General features: G+C 44.8%; 1 protein-coding gene and 1 long non-coding RNA gene across 4 annotated transcripts in view; both read right to left on the reverse strand.

The window, feature by feature from the left end:
- The window catches only part of LOC307205137, an 854,388-nt gene that overhangs the window by 453,667 nt on the left and 379,141 nt on the right, over nt 1–21,580 (reverse strand). The window lies entirely within an intron of this gene.
- Nucleotides 1–21,580, reverse strand: part of TBX5 (T-box transcription factor 5) — a 98,822-nt gene that overhangs the window by 23,904 nt on the left and 53,338 nt on the right. For all 3 annotated transcript variants that reach the window (XM_079956832.1, XM_079956833.1, XM_079956831.1), the window contains exons 2-5: nt 17,526–17,704; nt 12,939–13,033; nt 5,393–5,512; nt 3,729–3,876 (exon numbers count right to left, since the gene is read on the reverse strand). In XM_079956832.1, the coding sequence (XP_079812958.1) occupies nt 3,729–3,876; nt 5,393–5,512; nt 12,939–13,033; nt 17,526–17,672 (510 nt within the window). In that variant the 5' untranslated portion in view covers nt 17,673–17,704. The remainder of the gene's footprint in view (nt 1–3,728; nt 3,877–5,392; nt 5,513–12,938; nt 13,034–17,525; nt 17,705–21,580) is intronic.

The raw sequence follows: 21,580 nt of genomic DNA on the forward strand, positions 1-21,580 counted from the left end.
AGAATACTGTGTGTGTGTGTGTGTGTGTGTGTGTGTGTGTGTGTGTTTGTTTGTTTGTGTGTGTGATGTCAGTCCAGCGAGGCATGAGGATTAATTCAAACTGTAACCTGGGCTGGGCGGCTGCACTTCAATCTGGGTTACTAGATCAGTTAGCACATTGTACAGATCCTTGTTTACAAGGCGCTGCTGTCTCCCATTTCATCTCACATCTCCCCTCCACGTGTCTGCAGGCACCACTTGTGCAGCCGGAGCTCAATTAGAGCCAACTGTTGACAGGGCGCGGCTGCCACCAAGATGCATCAAGCACACTTCCATCAAATTAAGACCAACTTTATTCACTGTTAAACACCTTCCTGGCTCAGGCTTCCCGGCTGCCCATCCCTCGGCATTTCAGCTGTCAGCCTCAGCTTAGTGGAAAGAATTTGAGCATTAATGCGCTCTCTCTGCTGCTGCTGCTGCTGCTGCTGCTGCTCTGGCAGTCAGTCTACAGTAGGCAGCAAAAGCATGTGGACCTCAATTGAAAAATGTCCTCCATTACCCTAGAGCAGGCTTCCTCAACCTCGGCCCTCCAGATGTTTTTGGCCTACAACTCCCATGATCCCTAGCTAGCAGGACCAGTGGTCAGGGATGATGGGAATTGTAGTCTCAAAACATCTGGAGGGCCGAGGTTGAGGAAGCCTGCGCTGGAGGGAGAGGCTAGAACTGCAGAGGATTTTAGCTAAGCATCAACAGAAGCCTCCTAGCAGGAAGAGTGGTTCCACAGCAGAACAGACCTCCACAGGAGACAGTGGGCTCTCCTTTGCTGGGGATATTTCAGAAGGTGCTGGACCACCAGCTGTCAGAGCTGCTGCAGCTGTATTTTGAATAGCAGGTCCTGTACTTAAGCAGGGCACCAGACTGGAGTACAGTGGTATTTCGGGTTAAGAACTTAATTCGTTCTGGAGGTCCGTTCTTAACCTGAAACTGTTCTTAACCTGAGGTACCACTTTAGCTAATGGGGCCTCCCACTGCTGCCACGCGATTTCTGTTCTCATTCTGAAGCAAAGTTCTTAACCCGAAGTACTATTTCTGGGTTAGCGGAGTCTGTAACCTGAAGCGTCTGTAACCTGAAGCATCTGTAACCTGAAGCGTCTTTAACCTGAGGTACCACTGTACTAGTTCAGAGGCCCTCTTCCAATTCTGTTCTTTTGTGATTCCACAGGCCAGGGGCATTGCAAGGGGGGTGCAGGGGTGCAGTCCGACCGGGTGTCATGCCTGGGGGGGTGAAAAAATCCCCATTCCCAGCAGGCTGATTTTCACGATTGACGCGACCGTTGTGAAATTACAGCAGCTGATCACGCAAATATGGCCAGCGATCAGCCTCCCCCTCCTCCAGCGGGTGGCATTCACACTCCCCCCCAGCGGTCAGCGGTCGCATCCCCGGCGGTCAGTTTTATGCGATAGGTGGTTGGATTTTCACAATTGGTGGGCAGCACTGGCACCCCTGTATCTGTTTTGCGGCCAGCCCTCCCTAAAAAGTGGTCAGCAACTCTAGGCAATGTTCCCAAAAATTGCAATGGGGGAGGGGAGGGGTTGACAAAAAAAAATGCACTGGGTACCACCTGCCCTTGCTACACCTCTGTCCACAGCAACCTGTTTTCAGTGCTGGGAAAGGACAGCAAACAATATATGGTTGAATGATAAGAATGCAGTCCAGGCTGTCTCTGATCATACACAGAGGAGCTTTCTCTCATTGTTGAAAAATATCACAGTCTCCCTCTGCCTCCACCCATCTGAGATTAGAAGAGACCTATGTTTTAGGTAGGGAGTGGGTGAATCTGTCAATTTCAGTTTCTCTCTGTTTGCCTCTCTCCTTTTTTAATTTAAATTCAGTTCTCCACAACACTTTGAGATTTTTTTTTAATGTCAGAAAATGTATCAGCATTTTTGTGTGAATTTATCCTAATGTACACATGTTTGTATGCAATTTTGGTTAAAAGACACACTTTTGCAAAGCAGCATCCCCAAATATAATGCATTGCTGCATGTTATTTTTCACTAACATAATGCATTCTTCCATACACCTTACCCAAATATATGCATTTTTGTACTTGGTTAGAACATCTCAACGTTCAGGAAAGTGCAAATTTTGGAGGATGGCTGTGTCTCATGTCAGAAAGGGTGAATTAAGTCAGTTCCCCTTTAAATGAGAGCACAGTTCAATTTCTCTCTCGTCCCCCCACCCCACCCCCATCCCTAGGTTGAGGCTTGAGCATAAGAATAATTCCCAGGGCATTTGGAGGCTTAGAACATGCTACTGGGATAGCTCAGTTGGTAAAGCATGAGACTCTTAATCTCAGGGTTGTGGGTTTGAACCCCACATTGGGCAAAAGATTCAGGCATTGCAGGGGGTTGGACTAGATGACCCTCGTGGTCCCTTCCAACTCTACAATTCTATTATTCCCCTTTGAGAAATCAGACTTTGAGCAATATGTGTAGAGGTGTACATGAAAGAAAATAACAGAGCAGTGGAAGCACAGATAAATCAAGAGACTGTCTTCCCAAGTGAACATATAAAACAGTAATTTCCTACATTGTTTCTACTTCATTATTTTATAAACGCCAAATCCAATAAATAATACAATATGTATAATGTCAGCTTTATTAGATACGACATCTTGTTAGCATATGTTGTCTTATGCTTCCCTTTTTTGCAAACAGAGAACTCCTTGACCCATATCCCCCTCACCAGCAGAAATATTAGTTGCAATTCTGAAATAAAGGTAGTTTTTTTATAAAAACAAAAAACAAAAAACCTCTTTCCTCATTTTCCTTCACAAGCGCTGCATATACACTCTAGCTTCAAAGAATGTTTTACCCCTCAAAGAATTCTGGGCACCGTAGTTTATGAAGGGTTGCTAGGAATTGTAACTCTGCGAGGGGTAAACTATAGAGCCCAGAATTGTTTAAGGATGAGACTGTGCTTCAAATGTGCTTTAAAGATACAGGATGTACACAGTCTAAGCCACAACATGCACATGCCTTTACACAGCACCCAAGATATTCAACTGAGAATTCATAGGGGTTTGCTCTCCATCAATTTATCTATCTTGGCAAGGAGTGGAATGCCTGTGGACCTCCAGATGTTGTCAGACTTCAAATCCCTTCAGTCCCTGCCAGGATGGCGAGAGTTTTAGACCATCAGCATCTGGAAGGTCACAGGTTATCCACCTGTAATCTAACTTGCAATCTGGCACAAAGTGAAATCAACGTTGTGAAAGTTTATATCCACCTTCTCTGTTGTTGCCATTGGATCATGGCCCAAAATGTCTACTTTCTAAAATGAGAAGAGTTGTTGGGTATCCCTAAACCAGGGATGCGGAAAACCTGTGACCCTCTGGGTGTCATTGGACTACAACTCCCATGGTCCCTGACCTTTCATCTTGCTGCCTTGGCCTGATGGGAGTTGTAGTATTAACAACAGCTAGGTCTCAGCTTCTCCATCTCTTCCCTGTTACTGGGAGTGGCTGCGATTCCTTGGTGACAAACGAAAGGCACTCTGCAGGTGCTTAGAGTCACCATCCGTGATATCGTATAACAGGAGCTTAAGATTGCTAAATCCTATTGTAGTGCATATGTACGGATCCAATTAAGCTCTGATTGAAAAGCTGGAGTTTGTCTTGTTTTGACGAGAGCTCCAATGTCAGTCTGTATCAGCCAATATGAAATTAAATCTGCCAGGTACTTACATGGCCAAATGGGTCAAGATGATTGTTGGTCAGCTTGAGTTTTTGGAAGGAGACCAGCTGCCTCATCCAATGGGCCCCAGTGGCTGGCGAGTCCGGGTGCACATATAATCTTCCCGGCATGGCAGGCTCAGCTTTCCCAGTCACTGACCTAACCAAAATCAACACAGTGGGTTTGGTGTTTTGTTTTATTCTCTCAACTATGTTAGAAAATCAGAAAAGGCTGCAGATCAGAGGAGGGAAGAGCAGCTTATCCACACTTACGTATCTTTCCTCCACTCTTTCCAGGCATGGCCCATGCTTTAAAGGTATGTCTCCAAGTGCCCTTTTTTTTGCTCCAAAGATTTCCCCATGAAACCCCACTTTTTAAAGCTTTTGCAGGGAAAGCTCCAGGGCAAAAACCAACAGCAACTGCTTGGACGCAGAGCTTTTAAGCACAAATCTGTGCCAGGAAAGAGTGGGGCAAAATGTAATTGTGAATAAGCCCAGAGAAAGAGAAGAATTGTCAAATGATTTTCCCCTCCCAGTCCTATTCCTCAGACATGCCCCATCCCTTCACTAATTTTGCAGTAGCTAAAGTGGTAGAGTCTGGAGGTGGTACAATAGACTGTACCACATTGCCAATGACAATAATGATAATGATAATGTGCAGCAGAGAGGGATGATAGAGTCCTGAAGTCATGGAATGCAACAGAGACTGCTGTTGATTGGGACTAGTAGGATAGAAGGCATGGAGGCCAACAGTAGAGGGAGCCAGAGAAAATGCCTGGTGGAGTTACTGATTGGTCTATGGCAGGCCTAGGCAGACTTGGCCCTCCAGATATCTTGGGACTACAACTCCCATCATCCCTAGCTAACAGGACCAGTGGTCATGGATGATGGAAATTGTAGTCCCAAAACATCTGGAGGGCCAAGTTTGCCTATGCCTGGTCTATGATAGGTAGAGCCAATTCATTCTGGTTTTCTTCCCACCGTACTCCCTGCTCAATTTTATGAGACTAAGGAGGAGGATGCTGACAGCCAGCACTACCCCTCCAACTTGTAAGGAAGTGGTCAGGTGGAGGCTGGAAGAAGACAGACTTAGCTTGACGGGGCATTGCCCCCACTTGCCCTAATGGACTCACCTCCACTAACAGAACAGACTGCCTATTATATGCTGCAGCTGAAGGAATCACATTCTTGAATGTGCAAAGTCTGGTAGATTTACCTGAAGTCTGGAGTGGTACAGACCTACCCCACAGTGTCATTCAGCTGTGTGCCGCCCAGTATTTAGAGCTGTCCCTACACACAATGCAAAATGGCTGAATTCTGGACCTTTTCGCTTTGTACTTCTCTATGCTCCAGCCAGGCAAATGAGAGACATTATGAGAGCACATCTTCCAGCCAAGGAAAACCACTCAAGGTGCAAAGCGGAGCCAGTAACGGGTGGGGTCTGTGGGGAGTTCCAAGGGCCAGATAGAGATGCCTAAAGGGCCACCCCTAGCCTGTGGTTTCCTCAGCTCTGCTTCAATGTATAGACAAATGTTCTTAGTCCAAGGAGCAGGGTATCCCACGCCACACCAAAGAACAACGGCCCCTTTTGGCTTTGCTCTGTATAGATTTTGTTTTTAACCCTTTAATCTTGCATGGTTTTTGACCTATCTCCAAAACAGAATTAGGCTGCATACCATTTATTATCTGCAAATTTGTATCTGTGGTCATCAGAAGGGACAATATCCATTAACAGGATGTACTTTGTTTTGGGGTTGAGTCCCGTCACTTTCACCTTGTAGCTGGGGAACATGCGCCTAAAAGGGAAAGAAAAAGACATGTAAATATTAGCAGAGAGATGCATTGATCTGAAAACATTTGTTCTGGAACAAATTGCAATTACAGTCTTTCGTAGTATAACCAAGATTGAGAACCAGAAAGTAAACATTTCATATGAGGTCCAGTTATCCTTAAGGGGTATGATCCACCAGTAAGTTTTCTCACAGCTGCAATCTTAAGCATTTACTCAGAAGTATTCCCTGCTACTTCCAGGTTGGCTTGCTTCAAATAAATTTACTTAAGATTCCTATCTCTCCTTTCTGCTTCCTCCCTCTCTTTTTTTCAAAAGATGTCATCCAATATCTGACGCCTTTAAATAATTTCTCACCCTTGCATCTGTGTAATCTATAGCACTCTCCAACCAGAATGCAGCACTTCTAAATCCCGAGTAAAAGTCGCAAAGTAATTTAAACAGCCCAAAGCAAAACCAAGTGAAAACAAAATGCTGTCATACAGTTTCCAAAATAGAACAAAGAGCTATCAGAGGTGGGGAGCTTCTGGCCTCCAAGATGTTAAGGTAAAGATAAAGGGACCCCTGACCATTAGGTCCAGTCATGGCCCACTCTGGGGTTGCAGCGCTCATCTCACTTTATTGGCCGAGGGAGCCGGCGTACAGCTTCCAGGTCATGTGGCCAGCATGACTAAGCCGCCTCTGGCGAACCAGAGCAGCGCACAGAAATGCCATTTACCTTCCCACCAGAGTGGTACCTATTTATCTACTTGCACTTTGACGTGCTTTCGAACTGCTAGGTTGGCAGGAGCAGGGACCGAGCAATGAGAGCTCACCCCGTTGCGGGGATCCGAACCGCCGACCTTCTGATCGGCAAGTCCTAGGCTCTGTGGTTTAACCCATAACGCCACCCGCTGAGCTATAAAATGACCACTGGCCATGCTGGATGGGAATTGGAGCCCTAGCTTCACAATCCCTGGTTCAGAGTGTTCAACATAGCCATGAAGGTCTCTGGGTGGTCCCTACAAGGCAAATGCAACTCACAAGGAAGGCTAGGAGGATAGGAAACTGCTTTTTACCAAGTTGGGTTGTTGGTCATCTAGCTCAGCATTATCTACACTCACTGACTGGCAGCAACTCTCAAGGGTTTCAGGCAGGTGTCCTTAAACCTACTGGAGGTACCAGGGATCGAACCTGGGACCTTCTGCACATAAAGCAGATGCTCTACCACTGAGCTACGGCCATGTCCCTAAGACATAGGAAGCTGCCTTATTATGAGTAAGTCCATTGGCCCATCTAGGTCATTATTGTCAACACACTAACTGGCAGCAATTCTCAGGGGTTTAGACAGTTGTCCTTCTTAGCAGTTGGGGAGCAAGAGAAGGAGGACTGGAATTTTAAGAGCTACTGGTGGAGCTTGTTTGTTTTTTTCTTCCTACGTCTCTCTCCAGTTTTCCTTGCATGTTGTGTCTTTCAGATTGCACACCTGTCTTGCTACTGATTTCTTTTTTAAAAAAAAAATATTTTTATTCATTTTACAATACAAAAATATAAAAACACATAAGAAAACTTATCATATATACATTTTTTTTGTGCTTCCCTCAGCTCTTCTGCAAATCCTCCGTTTTAATTGCTACTGATTTCTGTAAGCTGCTCTGCAATTGTATTTGCAGTTGTGTTTTGTAAGTGTAAAGGTAAAGGTACCCCTGCCCAACAGGGCCAGTCATGACCGACTCTAGGGTTGCGCGCTCATCTCGCTCAAGAGGCCGGGAGCCGGCACTGTCCAAAGACACTTCCGAGTCACGTGGCCAGCGTGACGAAGCTGCATCTGGCGAGCCAGCACACGGAAATGCCATTTACCTTCCTGCTATAAAGCGGTCCCTATTTATCTACTTGCACTTAGGGGTGCTTTCGAACTGCTAGGTTGGCAGGAGCTGGGACCGAACGATGGCAGCTCACCCCACCACGGGGATTCGAACCGCCGACCTTACGGTCAGCAAGTCCTAGGCACTGAGGTTTTACCCACAGCGCCACCCGCGTCCCAGTTTTGTAAGTGTACTGCTGTAAAAATAACTTTTAAAAAACTACCGGGTATGTGGAAAGCAACATTAAGTCTTGTTAAGCATTAAAGACTAACAGATTCACAGAAACATAGATTTGTAGAGTTGGAAGGGACCACAGGGGTCATCTAGTCCAACCCCCTACAATGCAGGAATCTTTCACCCAATGTAGGACTCAAACCCATGACCCCAAGATTAACAGTTATGTTTATATTGTTTACAAAAGTTGGGTGCCTGCCCCTCTCTCTGCCAAACAGAGGCAAGAGCCCATGGGGCTCCTTTGGAGAACTGAAGACATGACAAGAGACTGTCACAGCTTTAAGAAATACTATATATTCACATATTTACTCCTTCAGTCTGCACAGAGGGAGTCCAGATCTTACAGCATGGTCATCTCAAGAGTGGTTTGCTCCCCACGGCAGTGCAGCACTCCAGTCTAAGGCATCTCTCTTCATTCTGTTGCTCCTAAACGCTAAGCCTCCTTTATTCCTTTATTATTATTGCATTCTAATGGTGCTTTTGATGCTTTGAAATACTAATGATTAACCCCCTCAGGTGTCACCTAACAAAGGAGTTCTCCTGACCATCAACACTTGTTGATTGACTAGGTTAAAGACTGGTACACACTTTGGACATTTACATAGGTTAATTAACTCTTCACACGCTAATTGCTGGTGCTCAGAAGTAGGAACACACATTCCAATGCACATGGATCTTGATTACATTCTCAAAGTCCAAGCACACTTTACACATAAGCACGATTTAGACACCTCAACCCCCTTCTGTAACTTCCTTTCTAATACACATTGAGACTTACTTATAACATATCCCAGTTATAGCATACAAGTTCTAATTGCCGGTAAATCCTAACATTTACTATATTTAAACATCTTAGCATTACAGATCTATTACAATATCAATGCACACAAGCAAGAGACTTTAAAACACTTCTGTGGCATCCAAAATTTTACTGAATAAAATCACACTTCTAAAACATACTTTATAAACGCTCTTCCTTTTTAAATTTGAAAGTCTTTAAGACTCTTGCTGCAGCACCTATGGATATAATTATATGTTTGCATGTGTGCATGTACATTTACATATATAAACTATTTCTATAAAATATACTTCACTGCATAACAATTATATGCATTATACATACATAACATTGAGTATATATGAGTACTTATTATTATTATTATTATTATTATTATTATTATTAATTGAATTTATATACTGTCCTATACCTGGAGGTCTCAGGGCTGTTCACAGAACAAAATCAAAATGCAAAACCACAAATTATATAATCAAAATAAAAACAATAACCCAATAACCCCCCCATGTACACACACAACACAACACAACTTGTCTGTAAGGTACCTCCAAAAGAACCACAGGAATAAACTTGTTTGAAACTGTATAATTGTCTCTTTTTTCTATTTCAATTCTAGGCCAGAATCCAATTAACAATAAATCTAGAAATGGAAGGAACCAAAGGCTGCAATCCTGTACCTGGAAGTGAGTCCAACTGAACCAAAGCAGATTAACTTCCAGGTAGACAGGTATAAGATTTCCTTGGACTCTGCTTCTCCTCCACAAAGGCATATACACTGTGCCACATGGTAAACATGGATAAGGGCTGTAGCTTAGTGGTACAGCATTTGCCTTGCATCCAAAAGGTCCCAGGTTCAATCCCCAGCATCTCCAGGTAGGATCTGGAATGTCCCCCACTTGACATCTTGAATTGAATCATTTCCCGCCCATGTAGAAAATACAGAGCTAGATAGACCAAGGGTTTGATTCAATAGATGACCACTGCCTATGTTCCTGAACTGCTTTTGAGATGGAAATTTAAATGGACATGCTAAAGCAGTGGGGAGATGGTAGTCACTGTATATAAAAAGCAGGGAGGGGTGCCTGAAAATCCTGTTTGCTAAGACAAACTGTTTCTGCCACTAAGCAGTTCTTTGCATCCTCAAAACTTAGAAGTGAGTGGCAGCAGGGTCATCAAAACTGCAGTAGAACTTTGCTCTCTTCTTCCTCCTGCGGCTGATGCAACGGATGTGAACTAATCAATGCTCCATTCGCTAATTCTTATACGTAAGAATGTATGAATAATCCTAGTGGATCAGGCAATGGCCCATCTATTATTTTATTTATTTATTAAAATTGCATACTGCCCTTCATCCGAAGATCACAGGGCACTTCACAAAATAAAAAATACAACCACCAGCAGCCAGGATTCTCTATGCACAAATTTGGAAGGAAAAAGTTCCCACCCAAGAAGAATGGATAAGAAAAGTGATGGAAAACATGGAATTGGCAAAGTTAACAGTTAAAATAAGAGAACTTAATGGTGACTGTTTTTTGGAAGAATAGACTATTTCAGACTATTTAAAGAAATATTATAGTATGATGAATTTGCAAGCAGGATTTGAACTATGAGCAACAGAAGGAATTAAAGATTATTGCATTGTTGTTATGGTATAAGAGAGAGAAGATAGGGTGCAGCAAGGGGAAGCAATAAAAAAAACATAATGGAAAATGGGGTGGGAAGTCGACAAAACAACAGAAAAAAAATATTATGTATTGGAATGTACTGTATATGATTTTTTTGAAAAATTAATAAATAATCACTGGGGGGGGATACAGCCAGACGACCATGGGGAGCTTACAGGCAGGATCTGAGCGCAACAGTACTCTCCCCACCTATCGTTTCCAGAAACTAGTACCTGCAGCATACTGCCTCTAGCGGTGGAGGTACAACATAGCCAGGGTGGCTAGTAACCAATAGTGATTATAGTTATCCATCTTAATTCTAAAGCATTCTTATAGCAGACATAATATAATATAATATAATATAATATAATATAATATAATATAATATAATATAATATAATATAATATAATATAATATAATAACACAAGGGGAAGGGGGAGAAACAACATTGTGTTCCGAAACGGAAACACAGAATAAATTGCAGCAAATCCTAAACTCCTCAAACGCAGAATCTTCCAGTCAGACCCTGCCATTCATTTCAACAGGACTAATTTCAAAGCTGGAGTAGAAACTGAACCTTAAAGCATAACCTCCAGCGCTTGTGGTGGAGCGTGTTTTTGGAAAACCATAATTGGAGGCGGGATTAGAACACTTTTTTCCCCTCAACACTGAGAGGTAGAGATAGCGCCCTTGCGAGTTATACTATGGTAAATATAGAGGTGAGGAGGCCAAATAGTTTATGAAGGACCCTTCTCAGATCTGATTGTTTTGATGTCATTGGGTCTAGATTTGCGCATGTATATATATAAAGGTAAAGGTACCCCTGCCCGTTCGGGCCAGTCTTGACAGACTCTAGGGTTGTGCGCTCGTCTCACTCTATAGGCCGGGAGCCAGCGCTGTCCGCAGACACTTCCGGGTCACGTGGCCAGTGTGACAAGCTGCATCTGGCGAGCCAGCGCAGCACACGGAACGCCGTTTACCTTCCCGCTGGTAAGCGGTCCCTATTTATCTACTTGCACCCAGAGGTGCTTTCGAACTGCTAGGTTGGCAGGCCCTGGGACCGAACGATGGGAGTGCACCCCGCCGCGGGGATTCGAACCGCCGACCATGCGATTGGCAAGTCCTAGGCGCTGAGGTTTTACCCACAGCGCCACCCACGTCCCATATATATATATATATATATATATATATATATATATAGCAAAATGAAAACATGCCGAATCTCCTACTGTGTCTATAACGCGCGCGCAAAACTGAGAAGCGCAATGGAACCCCGTAGTACGATCCTATGCATGTTTACTCGAAAGTTCTGTGGAACCTACTCACAAGTAATTGCGCGCAGAATCGCAGTCTAATGGTATACATAGTATTCACTGCGTTAATTTCAAGCATTCACCTGTCCCTAAACTTGATACAACCTAAATAACTAACTAACAAAACCAGAGCAAGCTTGAGTGAAGTGTTGTTTGTGCTTTTATGACACACACACAAACAAGCAAACACATTAAGAAAAGGGGAAATACTTTGGGTTGATACACTAAGCCCTATTCAGAGGGAAATGACTAGCCTACGTTCATTCATTTCTGTGGATCTACTCTGAGTAGGACTTACTTCTGAATTGACATGGTCAGGATTGTGCCACCGAAACTGGCGGGCCTTTAGATGGTTTCATTTTGTCTCGATTATTGCAATGGTTACCCTGCAAAAATAACTGGAAGAGTTGCTGCAGCACCTAAACTTGTTTTAAAAGCGATAAATAACTACCTGACATTCAGAAGACATCTTAAGACAGCCCTGTTCAGGGAAGTTTTTAATCTGTGATATTTTAGTGTATTTTTGGTTTTTATGGAAGCCGCCCAGAGTGGCTGGGGAAACCCAGCCAGATGGGCAGGGTACAAATAATAAATTATTATTGTTGTTGTTGTTGTTGTTGTTGTTGTTGTTGTTGTTAAAAGGGGGGGAGAATCTCAGGAGAAACAAAACTTCTCATTTTTTCCCCCACCACCCATGGATCAAAGCCAAACACTTTTCAGAACAGGACTCTCCAGCCCCAGTCTGTTCTATGCACGCCAGTCTACTCAGAAGTCAACCTCACTACGTTCATTAGGACTTATTCCCAAGTAAACGCGCCAGGCATTGCAACCCAAGACGTGCTTGACGTTGGCCAAACTCGCCTGCCTTCTATATAGTGCACGCATCGCCCTAATTATCGCATCCACAAACCTTAAGATCAATTCTTCGAAATATTCCTGCAAGGAAATCTATTCCGAGAGCTCCAGTGTCACTCCTGATATTGCATTTTTTGCGACATCAGATCCTGCGTATTTTTCACTGGGCAGAAGCCTTCAAGGCACGTCCGGGCTGCTATAACGCACCCGGAAATGCTTCTTTACATTTCAATGGGGTTCGCAAAGGAACTCCCCCTCCCTCCGAGGACACACACAGCCCTACAAATGAATCGTGTTTCTTCGTCTTTTAGGGAAGCAGGCCGATATTTCATTTAATTTTTTTTTCTCCACAGAGCCATTAACTTACCTAAAAAATATCCATGCCCCGCCTTTTGACCAAAAGAAAAACCCGCGAGGCGGCTTACAACATTGTGGTAAGACTACAATACGCAACCTCGGTGGAAAACCACAAAGGCAAGAGGAGATAGAGAATAAATTTAAAATGGGCGTCAAGTTAATAAATAAAAATATTTAACTAACTGACCAACTGCATCGCAGATAACTCGCTTCTATCACCACCACCCATTATAAAGTCTGCCCCCCCCCAAAAAAAAAAATCTTGGCTACGCCCATCACACACGCACACATCTAATGAAAATGAGTCTGTCTCCACCAGCTCCATCACCCACAATCTGACCCCCCAAAAAGAAATATCTGGATTCTTACCTTCCAGCTTTGGTTATAATCATTTCGGTCCCCACGTCATGAAATTTGAGCCATAATTCTCGCTCGTGTAAGAACACTTTGATTCCCTCCATGCCCTGCAAAGAAGAGCAAATGGCAACAGGCAAATCATTATACAGCAAGGGCAGGTGGGAAGGCGGGAAGGCGCCTTAGACTGAATCAGATCAGCAGTCCATCTATCTCAGTGTTGTCTACTAGAAGCAGATATCTAGGTTTCCAGGCAGGAGACATCCCAGTCCCTACCTGGAGAGGCTGAGAATCGAACCTGGGATCTTCAGCATGCAGTGTGACCTACCCGTTCCCCAAATCACGGGGATATCAAGGGTGTTTATTCCCCGCGCCCATCAATAGCTGATGGCATGTCTTTTTCACGCCACACCTTTTCAAGTGTATATCCCCCACCGCTTTACTGATGATGATGATAAACTTCGATTGATTTGGGAGCAAATCCCACTGATTTCACGGTGGCTTGTTCCCTAGTATACACGCATAGGCTCGGGTTACACGGGTGTTCCTAAAAAGCCAACAGTGAACGTGGAAACGGGGGAGAGACGCGTGCTTCTTCCAGGCACACGCGGCCAGGAGACGGGATTGGCTGTGGCTCCTGCTGAGAGTACCTCCTCGGTGGTAAACCCGAGTTTCTGACTGCGTAACGTGTGAAACGACCTCCAGAGCGAGAGACAGAGAAAGAGAGAGTGCTAGCGGACTTGGCTGCACTCCACAACGGCTGTTATCCCTTCTCAGTGAATAGAGGCTTGCCTAAACTAGGCTTGTGGTTTTTATCTCCCGAAATGGCGAGGCAGGAGGGGAGGGAGGGAGGGAGTGGGCGAGAGACAGGACAGTCCGGCTCATGTTCAAAGACTCTTCGCCGCTCCAGGCCGGAGATCTGCCCAGCGCCAGCGGCCATGAGAGCCGCTTGGAACTTTTCTGATAGGAGCCGGCCTGATAGGCTCAGAGCCAAGAGCATCAAAATAGCAGGCGCTATAATAGGATCGGAGGCAAGGAAGGTTTTCCTGAGAAAAAAGGCAGAGGGGTGGGATGGGGAAGAGAGAGCAGAGAAAAAGGAGGGGTGAGGAGGAGGAGGATGAAAAGCTGACCCCCGGGAAGGAGGTTATCTCTGCCTTGCAGTCACTTACGGGCCCATCCTTACGTCCTTCCAGAGTTTCCTTTCTTGGTTGCATTTATATTCCGCCTCTTCCCCCCCCCCCCCCCCGCAGCTCAGTGCGGCCTACGTGATTTCCGCCCCCCTCCACATTTTATCCCCACAGCAACCCTGTGAGGTACGTCGGGCTGCTGTGCCCAAGGTCACAAGTGAACATCACAGGGCGGAGCGGGGGATTTGAACTCGCGTCTCCCAGGTCCTGGTCCAACGCTCTAACCGCTTCCCCACACTGGCTCTGAGATTACATGGCACAAAGGCGCGGTTCCTATCCTACTGCGTTTCTGGTTCAGGTTCTGGGAAACGAGGCCAACTCGATGGAGGTCAAGTTGAAAGTGCATTTGTCCAAATGCACAAATACGAACTCGCCTCCGCGGCTTTCTTATGTACGTACACGCCTGTTGTCATAATCATCCACGCTATTTTATTATTTCCATTAGCCAGATACAGCTTCATCTACATATCTGCATCTCTACCCAAAAAATAAGGATAATTATGATAATATATCCGTGTCATTAAGGGCAGTGTTCAACCAGTTTGTCTGTTTTTCCTTACCCGCCCTTCACCAGACGGTTCCAAGGCAGTTTAATTGAAAACACCATTCAACTACAATCCTATGCACATATCCGTGGGAATAAGTCCCATTAAATTCAATGGGGTTTTCCTTCTGAGTAGTCACATTTAGGATTGCCTTGCTGAAGAATTGTGATCCTGTTGAAAGCTGAGCACGCCTAAGCCCGCGGAAAGCAACAGAGAGGAGAATCCCACCCAGTGCCTAGGACGGCAGCCCTGTTTACTCGGGAGAAACTTTCTTTGTTCAACTGGACTTACTCCCTAGTAAGTGTGCAAAAGGACTGCGCCGCTCCTGGGTTCCTCATTTCCGATGGGTACAGTGGAAATGCATTTGGGGATTACCGAAGGTGGGGGTTAAATGTAACATTTAGGAAGCAAAAGTTCAACTCGAATACTGCAATCCTATGAGGCCCATTGTAATCAATGGGATTTACTTCTGAGCGTGCCTGCATGCATTCCCCCCCCCCGCCGCCCATCAGCCTTGCTTCCCTGACACACTGGACCTCCCAAAAAAAGAGAGAAGGGGATAGGGTTCCCCTTAGCTATCAAGCCCACCGTTCAAAATTTGACCCGGTCGATTAATAGCAGATTAATCAACCTACACTTTAGTTGACTAATCGACTGGACCGCTGCAGCCGTGCTGCGCATCAGCTTCGTGCTGATGGATCGTTTCGACAAATGGAACGTTGGCTTATTCCCTATCACAAGCCGGGAGAGCTCGACAGTGCGATCCTACGCATATTTATTCAGAAGTAAGTCCGAACTAGTTCGAGGAGGCGAACGCTTGAGAAAGGCTGCAATCCTACACCCACTTGATCTCGAGTAAGCCCCACCGAATCCTGAATAGATAGCGATAGGATCGCGCCTTAAAAGTGCCTAGAACCTCTACCGGGGTCATTTCTTTATTTGGAATATGTTTATACTAACTTTTCCAACATCAAAAGTTCTCAATGCCGTTTACACAGCAAAAGGTGGCTTAGAAATCTTTCCAGTCTCCTTCCCTCCCATAATTTTTGTGTTTAAAAACTGGTCAGTAACTTGTAAACACGGGGACTCCGCATACGCGCATTTACCTACGAGTAAGCCCTACTGAACACGGTAGGAATGGGGAGAGCGCCATCCATGGTACTTAACGAGGCTTGCTTTGGCCTAAGAGATTAGGCCACCGTACATTTAAAGCACACTCCTCTCCAAAGAATCCTGAGAGCTCTAGTTTGTTGTGGGTGTTGGGACATGTAGGTCTGCGAGTGGGTGAACTACAATTCCCGTTGGGAGCGGAGGGACGTGCTTTAAAATGTATAACGTGGAAGGGAGGGAGAGAATGAGAATGAGGCAGCCATGCTGTTTTCCCAGTTCTGTGATGCCTAAAAGAGAAATCGTTTTTTAAAAAAACAAAATAATCTAAATATAAATAAAAGAGCACACCCCATTTCGCGGGGCTCGCTTCTGCATAGTGATCCGAATGCATGTTGTGTTTTTTTAAGATCCTGAACCAAAGACTCACTCCCATCACAAACGGCAGCGAAGCAACTCGCTAGAAGCAGCCGAAGCAAGGGTAGATATCAAGTCCTCCCGGCCAAGCCAAGAGCATACTGCATATATATTTGCAGTAATAGGCTGGAGGGAGAGGAAGGATCGGTTTCGAGAAACCAGATGTTGGGACGTCGAGAGACAGATCCAGCCCGAAGGATCAAGGCTTGAAACCTCGGGGTCGTAAATGTATTGCACGCTCAGGCACTCCCTACACACGCGAACTTTTATTTTTTATTTTTTTCCTAAACATCTCTCCTTCCAACCTCTGGTGTTTGGATGCAAATAAATGTACTTAATTCTTTATTCGCGTACGGCTCTCGCCGCACACGTATATCTCGGGGAGCGTCCTCACGATCATTTAAACCAGATTCGCTCCCAGTTCCCTTTCGACTTCCTTTTCTGCGACCCTTACGCCGCCCTCGCAGTGAGGAAAGAGTGGGACGCGGTGCGCCTGCGTATGTATTTGCATTTTACTGCCGGCGCAATCTATCCAAAGCGACCTTAGTTATTGTGGTTGTGAGCAAGAATCTGGCGATGGCAGTTTATTCCGGGATCGATTGACGCGGACTGCGCGGCTGGCTTACATAACCAGGTCTACTACAAACTGTATTTGAGGCGGGAGCCAGGAAATGAATCCGAATGGGTATTACAAATACGAATATTTTCCCTGTCCTTTAACGGTACCCCCAAATTTTCCTGCTTGCGAAGGACGGTCTCCCTCAATCAATAGCCGTGCTCGCCTTTCTGCATAGCAGAATCAACGCATTCCAGACTCCATCTCTCCAAATATATATATATATTTCATTGTACGTGATTTTTGGGGTGGAGATTTTTATATTTGTCTTATTCCATTGTATTATCTTTCTCCAATTGTACCCTTACAGGTGGGATTTACAGTGAATAATAAATAATGAAATGAAACTACCTTTCAGCGCAGTTTTAACCACGTCTACTCAGAAGTAACTCACTTGAATTAAATGGGGCCTACTCCCAGGTAAGTGGGGTTGTTACGACTGCAACCTAACTAACATATTATCATTCATCAACGTTAGCCCTACTCAGAGAAGACCTAATGAAGTGACCCCCCAGTCATATTTATTGATTTTAATGGGCCTACTCTGAGTAGGACGGTCCTTGGATACACAACCCATTACTATTATTATTATTATTATTATTATTATTATTATTATTATGAATTAAAAGAACAGAGGAGGAGTAATGGGGTTGTCTCTCATTAGTTCCCACTTTCCCAAAGCATTCCCACCCCCTGCCTCCCCCCATTTGTGCCCACTGCGGCGGCTTACCTGTTGGGTGAAGGCGGCTTGGGGCGAGGAAGGTTGTTTGCTGCTGGCGCCCAGCTGACTCTCCGGCTTCCCGTCGCTCGCTAGCTCCTTCGTGTCTGAGTCGACCGGCGTGGCTGGGAGCCCGAAGCCTTCTTCGGCATCCGCCATGTTCTAGGCTGTTGAGCCCCCCCGCCCCACTCCTATACAACAGAGAGAGAGAGAGAGAGAGAGAGAGAGAGAGAGAGAGAGAGAGAGAGAGAGAGGAGTGGTGAGTCTTGGCGGTGGTGCAGAGAACGAGAAGAGACCCACGGTCGCGTCCCCTCTTTGCCACTGCAACAGTGCTGGATTTATAAGCTAAACAAACTATAGCTTAGGGCCCCACTCTCTTGGGGGGGGGCAAAATTTAAAGGGGAAAAACCTGGATGCACTTTGAGAAAATACCTATTTTGTTATGTGCGAATGGCTTTAGATGCCTATAAGGTCCATAAATTACCATATAGCATATCTTCAACACAAAAAAGGGCGACAATTTGTTGTTGACAAAGGTCAGCTTGGACATATAAAGGGCCCCATTGCCTTCAGTAGCTTACGGTCTCATCAAACCTAAATCCGGCCCTGCCCTGGAGCGAGGGAGACCGAATGATGGGCGGATAGGCCGAGAGAGAAAAGGTCCACCGCTGCCAATTCAAGGCCGGTTATACCCGCGTTCCTCAAAGGCCTACGCCTGCCCCCGCTTCAAAGACCAGGCCCCAGAAGAGAGGCTTGTTTGGAGAGCCCTGCTGTCTCCCTTCTTTGCACATCGACAGGTTCCCAATCTTACAGATATACAGAAATGTGTGCTGTGCGTAAATCTCCCGTGCATAGGCCACCCCAACACACAAAGACTTTAAAAACTTATATGATACGAGGTAAAATTCCACATATGCTAATGGTAGAAAAATGCAACCTGTGCCGTTAATGTTCAGAAATAATTTTACACCATTTATCAAATATATGAGAAAGAGACAGTTACTTACAAAGTACCGTGAAAACTTACGAACTATCTAAAATAAAGTGAACTTGCAATATCAGTAGGTTCTTACAAATTCTTGACTCAGTTTTTCGTTTTTTTCAATAAGTTCCAGAAGATTCAAGAAAAGGGTAAGTTCAGCGTTGTTCCCCTAGCTGTGAGGTGCGGGGAACAATGTTGTACATATGCTAACAGAGCTGTGAATCGTCACAACCGCAATCGCATTCTGTACCTATGTGTACAAGCTCTTGTGTATATTGGGTGTGCATATTGGATCAATGAAGCTTTCTTACAGCGGTCTCCGTGGTTGCAATAATCCCACGGATACTTACTGGGGAGTGCGACCCCTTCCAGTGAATGTGATTTATTTCTGAATAAATTTGCACAGGTTCAGGCTGCTGGGCTGCCAGACCCGAGAAGTCTGTGGGGCTTAAGGCATGTAAGGATGTCCAAGATTGCAACTCATTCTTGCGCTGCTTGTTTTGTTGGGTCAGTGCGTCTGCTAGCCTCCTCTTCACTCATGTGTCATATGTGCAGAAGCACAATGTGTGCACGTGTGTTGATTAGCACACAAATACATATTCTTTACGTACACAAAATATACATGCACACGCACAAGCATGAGTGTACTGACACGTACACATATTCTATATGTACACAAATATATGCACACAGAGAGGCATACATATACATACATACATCTGGGTACACACACAGATTCCATAGTAACCAAAATATTACACATGTACACGTGCAAGCATGGATATTCACGCATATGCATCTTCCGTGTGTACACATGTATATTCTGCATGTACTCATAAAGCAAGCATGTGTATATATACCCGTGTGTAAAACAAAGAGAAAGATTCGTGCGCACACATCTATGTACACACAGAGACAGCGAGGTCAACAGAGAAAGTGGTATTGACCTTAGACGTCGAGTCGCGGAGGAAGCGTAGCAATGGACTTCCGTTGGAAGGCGTTTGTCAATTTCATATAGAAAAGGCCCAGAAATATTTCATGTCGAAAAGGCCCATGCAAGATTTCCTAGATAAAATAGCCCCCCCCCCGCCTCCCACCAGCACCGCCAAAGTGGGAAGCACTTTTCCAGCAGAGGCCAATTACCGATCCATGCCCCCCCCCTCCAATGATTTTTCATTTCTGCGTCCAAACAAAACAGTACGTATCTACAACTGAATATGCTGGTATATTGGGGGAGGGGGAGAGATCCCTCATGAAAATGCGACAAACTTCGCAAGTTTAAAAAGAGCCGAGGACTGGACCCATGTGAACTGAATAATGTGGACTTTCTTTTTTGCCCCCAAAGAAAAGGGGATGGGGAAGAGAGATTTCCTCTGGTAAAATGAGAAAATTTGAAGCTGTACAATTTGCTCTATAGCAAACCACGTAGAAAATGGCCATTACTTCATGCTGACGACGACAAGGCCTTGTCTTTACTTTTAGGGGAAATTATATAATTTTAATAATGTTAAAATTATATAATGCTATAATAATGTTCTCGTTTATTAAATGCACCTCCGGCTTTGGTCTTTGTTCGTGTTTTTGTTTTTTGTTTTTTTTAAAAAAGGCCATCTCCTAAAGATCAGTATGAAATAACGAAGGAAGGAAATTCCAGCAAATCAAAAATCAATTTGTCATACCAATACCCTAATATATGTATTTTACTTGGAAGATATTTCCTTGGTGCTTGCTTCCAGGTAACCGGGAATGAAATGGAAGACTCGGTGCAAGTTAGCCTCTACAAAAATCTCTACTCCAAAGCAAGCCCCACTAAATTCAATAGAACTTACTCCCAGCTAAGCATGTATCTAGAATTGCATTCCGGATCCCACTTACTTACTTAGAAGTAAACCTAACTGAAACACAAAGCGACTTGTCTTCTAATGAATCAGTGATTAGAACCTATAGGCCCCTAACTTTTCATTGCTGCTTTTCCCTCCTCAGTTAAATCTTTAGTACATTTTCTAAGAAATGTCCACCGAAATCAAAAGGGTTTGCAGCTGCCTTTTAAAAATACAGCCACTTGAAGAAGAAAAATAATTGAAATGTACGGGAAATATTTCCTATTACTTCAAGTTGGGATGCTAGTACAACTCCAGGGAACAGAGCATTCTAGTTTTAAAGAAATAAAGGAAAAAATACCATATGTTGAATCTAGTTTCCAGAATATTACAGCATAGACTGGATATTTAAAATAATCCAACTGCCCTGTTTCCCCGCGCCTACATCTTTAACAAAACAAAGCCCGCGAATTGTAGAGAAACCAGAACGAGCGTTTCGTGTTGGTTTTTAATTAATAAAAATAATTAATATATCAGCTCCTTTCACCAGCATTTAAGAAAATTTCTTTAAAGGAGAATTTAGCCTCAGTGTGAAAATAGCTTTAAATTCGCGTGGGATTTATAGGAAAAACAACACCACCATCCAATTTCAAACCGCTGAACCTAGGAAGGGAGTTAAAGTCATGGAAGTCTATGGGGTTTACTTCCGAATAAACAATGGTAAAACGGGACTGTAGGAATCATTACCAGGGATGTGCTCGCGCCCCAGCTATAGACATACAGAGGTGCTGCTCTACCTCACCTCGGAAACGCTGAAGTTCCAAGTGGGGTTAGCGGGAGGCAAGTGATTCAGAGGTAGAAAGCGAGGTGGTGATCGGGCTGAAATCACTGAACTGCTGGCCTGAGGCTAGATTAGAGGAAGGGTCCTCAGAGATTTCTAGACTCAGAGAGGAGGGTGCCAAATGACTCAAGATCACTGCCTGTTCATTTTCTGTAATTTCCCCTAAAATCCCCCCTCCAGCTCCGGGCATTGGGAGAGACGAACGTGGCAACGTATCAGGCGTGTGTGAACAAAACAAGCGCCAGAGGAACACCTCTCCTAACCTTAAATCGCTCTCGGAATCGGCACAGAAGGTTTTCTCGTGGAAGAGTTGGGCCAAGAAGGCTGGCGGTGCGGGGGGGGGGGGGCGGGCGGGTAGAGAGAGACTGGGGGGGGGGGATATGAATGAGACCCTCTTGCTTCTCCCTCCGAGAGTTGCAGAGAG

The sequence above is a fragment of the Podarcis cretensis genome (genome assembly GCF_951804945.1).
Source record: "Podarcis cretensis genome assembly, chromosome: 16".
NCBI lineage: Eukaryota > Metazoa > Chordata > Lepidosauria > Squamata > Lacertidae > Podarcis > Podarcis cretensis.